The sequence below is a fragment of the Dermacentor albipictus genome, chromosome 1, assembly GCF_038994185.2.
Source record: "Dermacentor albipictus isolate Rhodes 1998 colony chromosome 1, USDA_Dalb.pri_finalv2, whole genome shotgun sequence".
Lineage (NCBI taxonomy): Eukaryota > Metazoa > Arthropoda > Arachnida > Ixodida > Ixodidae > Dermacentor > Dermacentor albipictus.
In genome coordinates this window covers 243,365,653-243,377,823 of record NC_091821.1, presented here as the reverse complement: position 1 = coordinate 243,377,823, position 12,171 = coordinate 243,365,653, and the positions used below count along the sequence as shown (strand labels likewise).

The following is a 12,171-nucleotide window of genomic DNA, read 5'->3' as shown; positions in this document are numbered from 1 at the left end:
ATCCTCTCAGCAGCGGAAAGCGGCCCTCGCGGTCGGACGCCTGGCTCCCGCCGCTTCGCACGTCGCACCTCTTTTCTCGCTTGGCGAGCATCCTCGTCCGTAGCGTACTTTCCAGGTGGGGAGAGGGGGTGTAATGCTTTATTGATGACTCAGATGCTTGTTTTGAGCTTGTTCTTTATGGAAACGTATGCTGCTCTGTGTGTTGTATGGTTGATTTCAATGAATGTATGCACTATTCGCTTCACTTTGCTGAGCGCTTGTCGCCTCTGCCTTAAGGGGGTATGAGCCATTGCATTTTTTTTTTGCTTGCTTACGGGGCTATGCAAGGTAAATGTACCTGGTAGCGAAGCTTCCATAGAAGTCCATACGTTCAAAACATGGCTGTCCATCGGCGGTCCGTGGGGCTTAGCGCCATCTGTATGTGGTGGGAACACTTCCAGCGGAAGAAAAAATAATGTGACGTCATGTCGGTTAAAAGCAGTGACGTCATTTTGTTTTCGAAGGCGCGAATTTGTTTTGTTGTTCTTCCTTTGGAGCTATATATTCAAATGCCCCGCCATTCGACTTTATGGGCGTTTCGAGCTTTCAGCGTGGAAAGCGATGCAGGAAAAGGCCAGCCGTACGGTTGTCGAAATCGCATCCCTGCACAGAGCATACTTTCTTTGGAGGCCGACGAAAGCTTTAGGCGTAGAGTGCTGATCCTATTGTTGGATGCCAAACCCGTCGGCCAGCGCAGTCGCACGAAAACAACTACACAATTATCTGGCGGTCGTAACTCACTACTTTTGACTGAAAAGATTAAGAAGCAATGGAGCTACCCGCGTCACCAAATTCAGACAAACTTCGACAAGCAAAAAAGCACAAACTGTGAGGGGGGCGTATTTCAACAGGTGATACGAGTGCGCCTTTCTGCCTATTTCAAGCGTGCATTGCATTGCGAGTGATAGTGGCGTCAACGCCCCCTGTAGCGATGGGCGCTAAAAAGAAATGCATTTATTAATAATAATGAAATAAAACTTGTATTTTCTTAACTCGTCACGAATATATAAAATTGACTAGGAATTTTATTTTCGTTGAATGAATCTAACTGTGTCTCGTTTGAATCAAAAAACGCGTTTTTCTTTCCCAATGTTTGTTCCCTCCAAACATAGTCGCGCTTCAATCGCTGCTCCCATAACCCCCCATGCTGATGTCGGTGACAATCTGTACTGAACCGCTTTTCGCCCGAAGCTTCGCGACCTATTTGGATCGACCTTGGGCTATGCATGAACCATTGCTCACGGGGCTATGAGCCATTGCTGCTGATGATATTTTTTGTATCACTTGACTAGACGCCGCGTTTTTTTAGGTATGAGCCACTGCAACGAGCCACTTAAGGCTCACGCCTTAAAACCCAGCTGGTCAAGGCGGTGTTTCGCTGCTTGCTATCGGGAATTCGAAAGAAAAACGTAAAAAAATATATATAATCTCGAGTATGTGATTCTCAGACGCGCAGTGCCCCATCGGCCTATGAATGTAAATGGGGGACATGTCAGTGATTTAGCCTCGTGTTCTGCTGTTATGTCAGATACAGATACGTTTGCCGCGCGTTTTTATGAGAACTGTTTCGCGCTCATGCATAGGTTCCATAGGTTGTGTAGTACGCGCACTTGTTAAATTTACTTGCAGCATAAGCGTATACTTTGGGCGCTCGTTGAACTTTTGCTTTTGGCCCATGCAGTGGATCGTTTATTTCCAGGTTGCGCGCGCCTAACATTTGGTCAGATTCAATGTTTTTCACTGCTTCTGTCTGTTGAAAACTTCTGTCAAGTTTTGCTAGCATACCTCTTATTTTGCGATGTGTTGCGAACTATGTGGTGTTGGCAATTATTAAGCGTTTGAACGCATTCTGAGAAACTTTCCTTGTAGCGAAACTTCGATGATCGGTTGGTGTATGTAATAATTACTTTGAATACAAGTGTAAAAAGAGGGATAAAGAATCGTTTTCGCTTGTGTCTTCTGAAATAATCATGACGCCGTGCGGCATAAATAGGCGGATCTTAAAGCTCTAATGTCTGGAAGCTTCATGCACACACAGCTATTGTAGATTAAGTGATAGTTTTTTTCCAGAAGTATGTAGATGCTGCTTTAAAAAATGTGCGTTAATGTGAAACAAAAATCACGAGCTACGTTAGCTCTGACTTGGTGCGGAGAAAACAATACCTTCCTTGCGTAAACCTTTGAAATCAGAGTTGTAGGGAAAATAAGAATGCTGAGGTGCTTGAATAAATTCTCACGCGAACTTCGTCTGTTGTCGCTTGAAAAGTGCCTTGTGGTTATCACAACTTTGGCGCTTGTCTTCGCTGTGTATGTCGCATTCATTGAAATGTGGCTAGGCGTGCTCGGAAACACCTTTTTTCTGCACATACGCAGTCTCCGGTATGCCGCAGGCACGGGAAGTCTATAGGTATATTATTGAAAGCGGTAATTTGTGGCCGATTATTTTACTGGCATAAAAAAAGGACTAGGCTAACGGACGCGGATAAAAGACAGGAATGCGTACGTTTCGACCTTTATGCTAAGTGCCGTTTCTACTAAAGCAGGTACACTGCATTTTTGTTACAATATCGCCGGTGAGCTGGTACAAAAAGACGGCTTTCTGGAAAGTCTCCATTTTTACTTTATTGTTCCAGTCATGTATGTTGTCCACAAGCTAGGGTACACGCCTGATATCAAACACCGACTGCTTAAGTCGGTAGAAAGTTTATTCTTGCGCTTCTGCAGCTGAAACAGTCAATGGAAGTCAAGTTTAGATGGCGTTACTCCTTGCTCGGTGCCTTCATGCTTCATGTTCTACAGGCACCCGATCACATTTATGTTTGAAGCAAGGCAACGCCGTTGATTCCAACAACAACGCGATATAGTTGCTGAAGTGCTTTTTCCCATCAAAATTGCGAGTTCTACGTGCTTCTGCGTCAGTGATAACCCTGCTTTGTCCCTGACCCTTCTGATTAACGACTGATCTTTGTCTCGTAGGCTGTCTTTCTGGCATGGCGTTGGTGCTTATCATTCTAAGCTATATAGTTCTGCACGGCAGTAGTGTACGCAGGCCACAAAGGCAAACGCACAACCGTCGTTTCACAGTTAAATGAAGTACCGTGCTGCGACGGTCCCAAACGAAATTTGTCAAGGGCAGTTGTTGCTCATGGTGGCGCTTGCAGTTGCACTGAACAAAGAGTTCCATTGTGCGCACTAGTAAGCCACCTGTCAGGACGGGAAGCGTTATAGTTAGGCTTCCCTCTTCTGTATCCACCTGTTGTGACAAAATACATATGGCAATCATACCACTTCTAGTGTCTGAGTAGCAACAGCTTGCGACCGAGCAGAATAAATCCAGTGGTATTATGCTTTTCCCAGGCATTCGTTGCTTGTCTCCTTGAATAATTTATTCAAGCTGCTCACAGGGTATGCAGCTGTTGAGATGGACATGCTTTAAGACAATCAAGGTCGCGCAACGATTATTATTAGCCTCTTTGAAGCCTCCCGATGGTGAACCACAAGCTACCCAGAAAAGTGTTGCTCTTCGAATAATGGGATATATTCCGGCACAAAGGGGCCTGATTCCTTAGACAGACGTTTTTTTTTTTATGCCAGGGAAGGTATGCCTTGCTTTACTTATTTTTGATGACGAAAGGTGACAATGTCTTCTTTCTTTTGTTTTTTCTCTCACTTCGTTGACTCCAGACCATGACACATAGATGTGTACCGCGAGCTTGCTAGTTCTGGTTGGCGGACATCACTGTATTGGTCCTGAGCCTTTTATCTTCGATCAGGAAGCCACATATTATTGCTGCCACGAATTGAAATGGCTCCACAACAAATAGGAAAAAGTGTTTATTTTTTATTCTCATCATACGCCTGTACGCTAGCCATGTCACGCTTTCTTGTTTACAAACATGAGACTTGTCTATATGAAGCAGTTTTGTTGGGCTGTACACCTGTTACAGCTCAGGTACTTCATGGCTTCGCACCGGTATGTGTTCATTGGTTTACTATTGTTTTGCTGTCATGTCACAAACGGCCACTTCTAATCCTGTTCATCGGTCTTGTTTATCCTCGCTCAGCAATTTCTTAGGCATTCTTTCAGTAAATATTGTTTTCACGTAGTGAAAAATGCTTCGGTTTGAGAACGTGACCATAATTACAAGCCGTTTGTTTAATGAAGCGATGTCTTTGTTCCGACAGGATGGATACGTCATCCCCATGTTTCTTCATATCATGGACATCCGTATAGCAAGATAGCTTTTTCGGCGCCTTGAACATCATTCGACGAGAGTCTCGTATTCAATCGTTGAATTTGGCACGCAGCGGACAACGCATTTTTGGCCATATCGATGGAAGCCACCTCGAAGTCTTCATGGTTTACGTTTAAGCTTGGTTGTACTTCTCGGCAAGCTAGGCTAAAGCTGGTTAGTTACATTTCATTCACCTTGTATACTCGTTTATTCTTTATTACACGCACAGATTAACGCTGGAACAAAGACGATAGTGAGTCATGGCTTTCAACTGCTTTCTGGAGGTTGACGAAGGCCACTTTCACTCTAGAAGCGGCGTCGGTCTGAAGGCTATCCAAAGCAACTCATCCGCCTGTTTTATGAAAATCGCGTCTATACGGCACACACTATGAACGCACCATCCTGGTTACAATATTTGTATGGTCGCCACTCTTATGTTTGCTTATTTCATACATTTCTACATGCCTGCGCAGGGACCGCAGCTCCGATTCGGTTATGACTGTCAGACGCGGTAGCTTTTAGGTCAGACTCTCAAGACATAAGCTACGTTATCCTTCAGCCATTACCGACTCATCAGTGCATTGCTCTTGAGGATTCAACCCGTGTCTCTGCACTTTGGTTGAAGAGCACGTGTAACCCATATATACAGCGCACGTATAGTATATAGTATTTCCCGTAACGTTCAACATGTTCATCCGAAAGGCCAAAATGCTGACGAGACAACACTTGTCCAAAAAGTCGAAACTGCCTAAGCACTAGCCTTGTACGTCTACATCAGCTTCCCAACCGCTAACCAACCTTCACACCCTGTCCCCACCTTCCGTGTGCGCGCGTGAAGCCCATTTCGTTTGTGCAAGGCCTCTACTAATAGAACCGTGCTTACGTGATCCTTCGTAGCCGGAATGGCTCGGCTGGCTGACGCTTCGTTGTTTTCGGGGACGGCGCACGACGCATGTTGCCGCGCCCCGTTTCTGCACCGTGCGCCGCCTTGTTCCATCATCCTCTTCTCGTGTTGTTGCTTTTTGAGCCGCTGCGCGGTGGCGAGCGCGTGCGCGAGCCATGCAGGGTTTTGCAGCGAACGCCGAGCAGAAACGAGGTGCGCCTGGGTGGGGGCCTAAAAGCGTGCAAGACTCAGGCTGGGACGGCCTTCATCAGTTGCGGAGGAGACCTCCTGACCAGATTGAGCAGCTAACAGCGAGGAGTGCGACTTTATCGGGCACAGGGTATTTCCTTTCTTTCTTTTTTGTTTCTTTTGTTTTCGACGAGCTGTGAGAGCAGCACATCTGTGTCAGATGTAGGCCTATCTCCCTCACACTTTTAGGCCGCCAATGCTTTTATCTTCTTTCGGTCTTTGCATGCTTCGCAGAAATCAAATAAAAAAGTAAGAGATTTTGCGATTGAGTCTGATTAAGAGGTTATTGAGTTGCAAATCAACGCCAGAATAGAAATTAGTCGAGAGCAATAATTATCAGAATAAAGAGAAAAAAAGCATGCAAATGTCGAAGTTCCGACAAAGTGTGAGTCTGAGAGAGCAAGCCTAAATCAGACACAACATGTTTGCATAACTTGGTTTTATTGAAATTTTCTTTTCCACAAGCAATCGCTACATGTTTCGGCCACTTGGTTGTCTAAGGACGGAGCGTGTGTGCCTATCGCTGGCTGGCCTGTGTGAGCTACAGCCGGTGTTGCGCGGGCACCACTGCTGCCGTGACTGCTGACTGTGACTAGCGTGGCGACTCGCGAAAGCCTTGCCGCGAAGAACAGAACAAAACGTAAAAAAAGAGCGACCGAGAGAGTCGTAAGAAGCAGCTAGCGTTATCACATCTCCACGTGGCTGGCAGTGTAGAGCCTCGTTCTTGCTGAATGGTTAATCGTGTTAATATCGCCTAAACCTTTCTAAGCGTATCGTGCCTCTCCGTCGATGCCTATTGTCTCGCGGCTTCCACGAATCGTGAAACTCGCGAAGGTGGCCAATCGGTTTCGAATGGACGCACTAAGCAAAAGTGTTAATAGCCCCAACGTATAACAAATTGTAAGGCTCCTCACAAATGCACATCTAGTAGCGCTACAATGGTAATGACTGCATGGCACGTGCTTTCATCCTTTCTTTTTTTTTCCTTCCGTCAATAACAAGTGCCGGTGACTGACTCCAGATGTGCAGTACTGCAACTATTGTTGCAGGAAATAAACAAAAGAAAAATACCTCCGGCGCAAGTAGATAGAAATGTCAGTAATGTACAAAGCCTCGATCACCCTTCTGTTAGGCAGAATTGGGTTAATGAAACGAATAAACTTGTTAGGCGTTAATGTAGCGATTTCAATGAATAAAAAGGGAAACAACGGAACGGTTCCTATACGCACAGTTAAATTTCTCCCCTTTAGTTCACAAAGGGCTCTCAAAGACAGGACTAACGAACAATCGGAAGCGAATGACACATAAAGAAGAGACTTCAGTTAAAAATTTCTCGCTCTCGGAAATAGGTAGAAGGTATGTGATAGGAAAACAAAAAAATATAGAAAAGACTCTGTAAAAGTAAATAAATAGCTCATCGATAAAGTCTGTGCGTCGATGCGAAGACGCAGGGGGGGAACGCTAGATTTAACTTTAGTTTAAGAACGCGAAAGTGAGGAGCCAAACTTTTTTTTTCTTTTTTTTGTTCTCTCTCTCTCCCGGTTTTAGCAGCTCGTACGCACTGCTTTCCGAAACAATGGAGCGCTTTAAGCCGCAGCGAGCAAGTAGGCCAGGGCGCGACCTCTACTTTTTGGCCTTACGTTGCACGGTAAGCCGGGCAGAGGTCTCGGCTTGGCCCGAAGCGTTGGTGGCACGACAAACGTAGACACCTTCGTCTTCGGGATACGTGTGCCTGATGACCAGAGATGCTGAGCCTTGGTCTTGGTTCATCTGCAACGAAAAGGTGGAGACACGTGAGCTTATGGCCTTTCGCTGCTGCCACAAGCGCATCAGCGAAAGTTCTCCAGCAATACACGCATGCATGTGTATAGCAACTTCACGCTGTCGGTGTACAGACACCGTGTGGTGATTTGGCTATTGGTAATCAGAACCCACAATTTGCTAGTCGATCTACGCAAAAATCACATGACACAAATGACCTTTGCTTGGCTTTTCCGATACATCTAAATAAATCTGGAATGCTGGGACGGTTTACTTTGTGCGGTTAGTCGAACGGACCTTCTGTAGCAAGTAATTAGTATTACTCACAGTTACAAGACAGTACTAATCGCTGGTTTCGACATAATTTAGCTCCATAAATCGGTAATAAGAAGTGATAGTCCTTTACGTTATTGCTGGCATCAACATTTTGTGCGTAGCCTCACATGAATGTGCGTTTAACTGTAACAAAGCGTAACTTCGAAGAAACCAAACGATCGCTCTTTCAATGGCTTAAATTCGAAAGTGCCTGGCCGTGAAAGGCTCAAGAGGGCTACCCACCTGGAAATCACGGGACTGCTTGATGATGTGGCCCTCGCGGACCCAGATGACCTTGGGTGGTGGCACGCCTCCCAGGGATGTGACAAAGCGAGCAGGCGAGCCCTCGGGCACGGTCAGGTCAGCCAGAGGAGTAACCGTCGGTGGCACCTCGTTTAGCTCGGGCACTGTGTCGCACAGAGGGGAAAGTGTTCATCAGTCGTTGTTTGAGTAATATAAATTGCTTTTTCTGAAATGTATATTTTTAATAAGCCTGTGGCTGACCTAAAGTGACCTATAATTGGACAAGATACTAGCCAGAAAGGCTCCAGACTTTTCTAGACTCCAAATATTTTGTGAGCACTTTCATTATGCAAAATAGAAGTGAGGCGTGCAGACAGGACACAAGAGTAGAGAAGTAGACAACACGAACGCCAACTATCAACTGAAGGGAGCACTGAGGCGAAAAAAGAAAGAAGACACAAAACTCATCTGCGCATGCTCAGGAATGGTAACACCACGTGTCAATCGGGTACACGTGCCGGTCTACGTGAGAGATAACTGTTAAGGCACCTAATCTCTTCCTTATGTAAAGTAATCGAAGGCTGACTCATGCACGCACTTCCACCATTATAGATATGCCATGCCTCTACCATAAGACGCGTATCTTCATTCTTGTGCCTGTACAATATCGCGCATTCATCTAACTCTGGCGTGCAGTTACAATCTCGGCAATGTACCGAAAGATTAGAAGACGATCCACCGGTTAACGACCTTTTATGTTTCATTAGCCTCTGATTGATACACCGTCCCGTTTGCCCTACGTAGAACTGGCCACAGCTAAGGGGAATTTTATAAACCACACCCATACGACAGTCAGTAAAACTGTTGTTCTTATTGTGCTTCACTGGACAAATATCTGTTCATTTTTTGCCTTTTACCCGCTCCTTTTTATTCTGTACGGCAGCGCATATCTTACCTAGCTTATTGGGAGCAGTGAAAGCAACATTAACATCATATCTACTAACAACTTTTTTAAGCCTGTGCGACACTGAATGAATATACGGAATAGCCACTACTCTTTTTTTTGCTATCACTGCTTTCTGTAATCACGTCCATCCCTCTCGAAACCGACTTCTTGGGGCGCTCAGCCACAGTGGCCACCGCTACACTAGGATAACCTGCTTCTAATAGGCGCCGGACATGCGCATTAAAACTGGGGCTCATTTTGTGCATGCAGGATCTGGTGAGAGAATACTTAAGATCCTGCATGCACAAAATGGTTTCGGCAGACCGCAGCGCCCCAACTCGAGGCGGAAGATCAGGCGGTTCTCTTTTGTTTGATCGAGGCTGCTTTTGGCTCTATCATAATCACGAGGTGGGCGTACTAAAAAAATGAATTATGGGGTTTTACGTGCCAAAACCACTTTCTGATTATGAGGCACGCCGTAGTGGAGGACTCCGCAAATTTTTACCACCTGGGGTTCTTTAACGTGCACCTAAATCTTAGTACACGGGTGTTTTCGTATTTCGCCCCCATCGGAATGCGGCCGCCGCGGCCGGGATTCGATCCCGCGACCTCGTGCTCAGCAGCCTAACACCCTAGCCACTGAGCAACCACGGCGGGTCTGGGCGTACCAAAGCGCACAGATATTTACTTCGCTTCGGTCACTTGGCCTGGTACCGTGCCCGATATTGTAAGCAAATGTCCAAAGCGTTTTGCAAGGCAAGCGCATTTTGGAATACAGAACTTGATACCCGATACGTATCTTTCAGAAAATTTTTGCTTTGACTAAGTCCTATTTCTATAGAACATTACAAAACGACAGCGCAAGAAATATCGAAAAATACTAATAGACATTGCGCTTGCGTTTACAAGCCAGGATAAGGAGGAGCTCCAATATAAAACTTCGGCACTGCTGAAAGTTTTCTGACATACGCTTAAGCTTAGGCATGGAATAAACGAACCTCTTCTATAAGCCCAGGTGTCAGACGGTTGTACTCTTAATGTAATGGCTACTTACTGCCTACAGAGTTATCCACACTACCAACTAGTTTACCACAGTTTATATAATGGCGAAGGTGACGATGGGCCTTACCGATAACTTTAAGGTTGGCGCTGGTAGACACAGTGCCTGCCGGATTGGTGGCGACGCACTTGTAGACACCTTCGTCTTCCGGGAACGCTTCAGAGATTTTGAGCGTGAACAGGTTGTTTTCTTGGGACATGCGGAAGTACCGGGACTGCTTGACTTGCTGGTCGCCTCGGAACCATTTTACTTGCGCTCCTGCAAGTGAAAAACACAGTGAGACTTAAGATTCATGTCGCGGACTAGGTACATCGTGTTAAATAAGAAGCTCCTTTTCCGGTGCGTGTAATTCACAGTTTATCATGCAATCTGCTTTTTCTAAATAACCGAGTAGCGCCTCGTTATGCTGGGCGATTATATGCAATTGCTCTGGTCAGAAGTTCTAGCGTCTTGCCCGGTACACGGTAGCCAATCCAAGCTCAGCCTTGTCTAGTAGTCCTTTGCCTTTCGCTTATCACTTCTAGCTGTTACCTCTATGATTTAGAACACAAATGCTGAACCTATCTTCTGAAGTTTAGCACTTAATATCTCGCAGAGTAAGCCGAAAAACGAAGGCTATTCTTGCTGTATAAATGCCGATACGTCTGAGTCTGCGCACTCATGACTAGTTGTTTCTCATTCTTTTTGCGTCTTGCGTTACTCAAGGCATATACAATATCCGGTAGCTAATCTTTTCGTACAACTTCTGCAAAAGTTGCCAAGAAAGTCTAGCTCCCTTCCGATGAGGTTTGATAGTGCCTATCGTAGGATACCGCGGTACATGCGCTTTCGACATCGCTTTTACGCAAACGACTGACACAAATGTTCGTTCAGTGACCACGAGGAAATTCGATCTTTTGAGACGGGAAAGATGTAAGGCCGCGAACCGCCAATGACTGGCGTGGACTGCCTCATCTAATGCCAGACCAAAAGCGCATGATCCATACCAGAGCCACATTTCGTGGTGAGGAACACCAACCTATATTTATACAGCATTTTCTTTATGAAATTAAGTTCAGAAGGTCCTGTAGGACTTGCAATTATGAATTCAGACAATCTATATGCTTCCCATAGACTTCTCGTAAGCTGTTTTGCCTTTCTGTAGAGCTGTGCTTCTCTGCACGTAAATTTTATAAGCTCTCTATAGAAGAAACTTGTTAACGAGTCTATTTCTTTCGCTCTCTTAGTGGCCTGGAAAATTCCAGGGTTGGTTGTTTTCGAAAAATGCGGCAGACAACAGTAAAGAAAAAGTACAAGATAAATACGCAGGACATCTATTAGATAGCCTATAGAATGCGTACTTTCTAAAGAGTGTCCAAATATATGTGTAAGGGCATAAATCACAAGATTCTAAGGCTTCATAGTGCAAAAAAGGGTAAGGCGTGCAGACACGGACACAAGAGAAGCGGACAACACGAACGTCATGTTTGTCCACTTCATTTTGCATTATGAGTCCTTACCAACTAGCTCAGCTTTCTGTCGTTCCAAGTTCTAAGGCTGTAAGGGCAAGGCGCAAGTGCTCTCACCAGGGACGGCTGGTATCCTGCAGCGGAAGACGGCGCTCTGGCCTTCCTTGACGGCGAGTGGCTTGAGCGGCTCTGTCACCGTGGGTGGCTTCTGGTCTCCAGGCGCCTCCTTGGGGCTCGTGGGCGGCGTCTTGGGCTTGGCGCCTGCGCAGCAGAGGGCAGCAGCGAAACTGAGTCGGACCGGCCGGGCTATAGCGAGGCGCTGCTTTTCTTGGCGGCAGAAGGGAAGTCGCTAAAACGGGCGCTATTTGTGGCCGCGCGCACTGACCTTCGATCACCACGTGAGCCTGGCAGCGTGCTTCTCCAGCCGAGTTGATGGCGACACACTCGTAGCTTCCGGAGTCTGAGTCCGCCTGGGCCTCCAAGATGAGCAGCGTGTACAGGTCGTCCTCCTCCACAATCTTGTGTGACACGTCGGGCGTCACCTTCTTGCCGTTCTGCGGACGACGACAATGCAGCGCCCGGCATTCAAGGCTCAGGCGGGCGTTCGTTTCGTTAGCGCTGGCATTCTGGCGGCCGTAAATCTTTAGTTTTTTTCTTAAACGACCGCAACTGTCCAATTTTACCAGTCATCGTGCTTACGACTTGTCAAAGTTGCCAAGTTGACGGGTTCGAGAATAGAACGTTTTGTACGTCATAGCAGATTCAGCGCAAAGGCGGAAATAGTGTAGAAAAAGGACATCCGGGGGGTGGTCGTTTTTTTTTTCTGATGACTTTCTTTATTACACATACGTGAAGGAGGCGATAGAAGCCTGAGATGACGCAACCAGTCCTCGTGTTACAGTCTACAAAAAAAGGATGTAATTCTAGCAGAGCGCAAGTACACACTCATAGCTCTGTACCATTCCACTGTCAAGACAAAAAACAAGGAATGA

At 46.1% G+C, this 12,171-nt stretch overlaps 1 protein-coding gene across 1 annotated transcript in view; it reads right to left on the bottom strand.

Annotated features, from left to right (window-relative positions):
* Positions 1-12,171, bottom strand: part of LOC135907952 (titin-like) — a 284,982-nt gene that overhangs the window by 171,382 nt on the left and 101,429 nt on the right. The window contains 5 exon segments of the mRNA XM_070522096.1: positions 7,031-7,176; positions 7,726-7,889; positions 9,801-9,989; positions 11,297-11,440; positions 11,565-11,733. Coding sequence (XP_070378197.1) covers positions 7,031-7,176; positions 7,726-7,889; positions 9,801-9,989; positions 11,297-11,440; positions 11,565-11,733 — 812 coding nt within the window.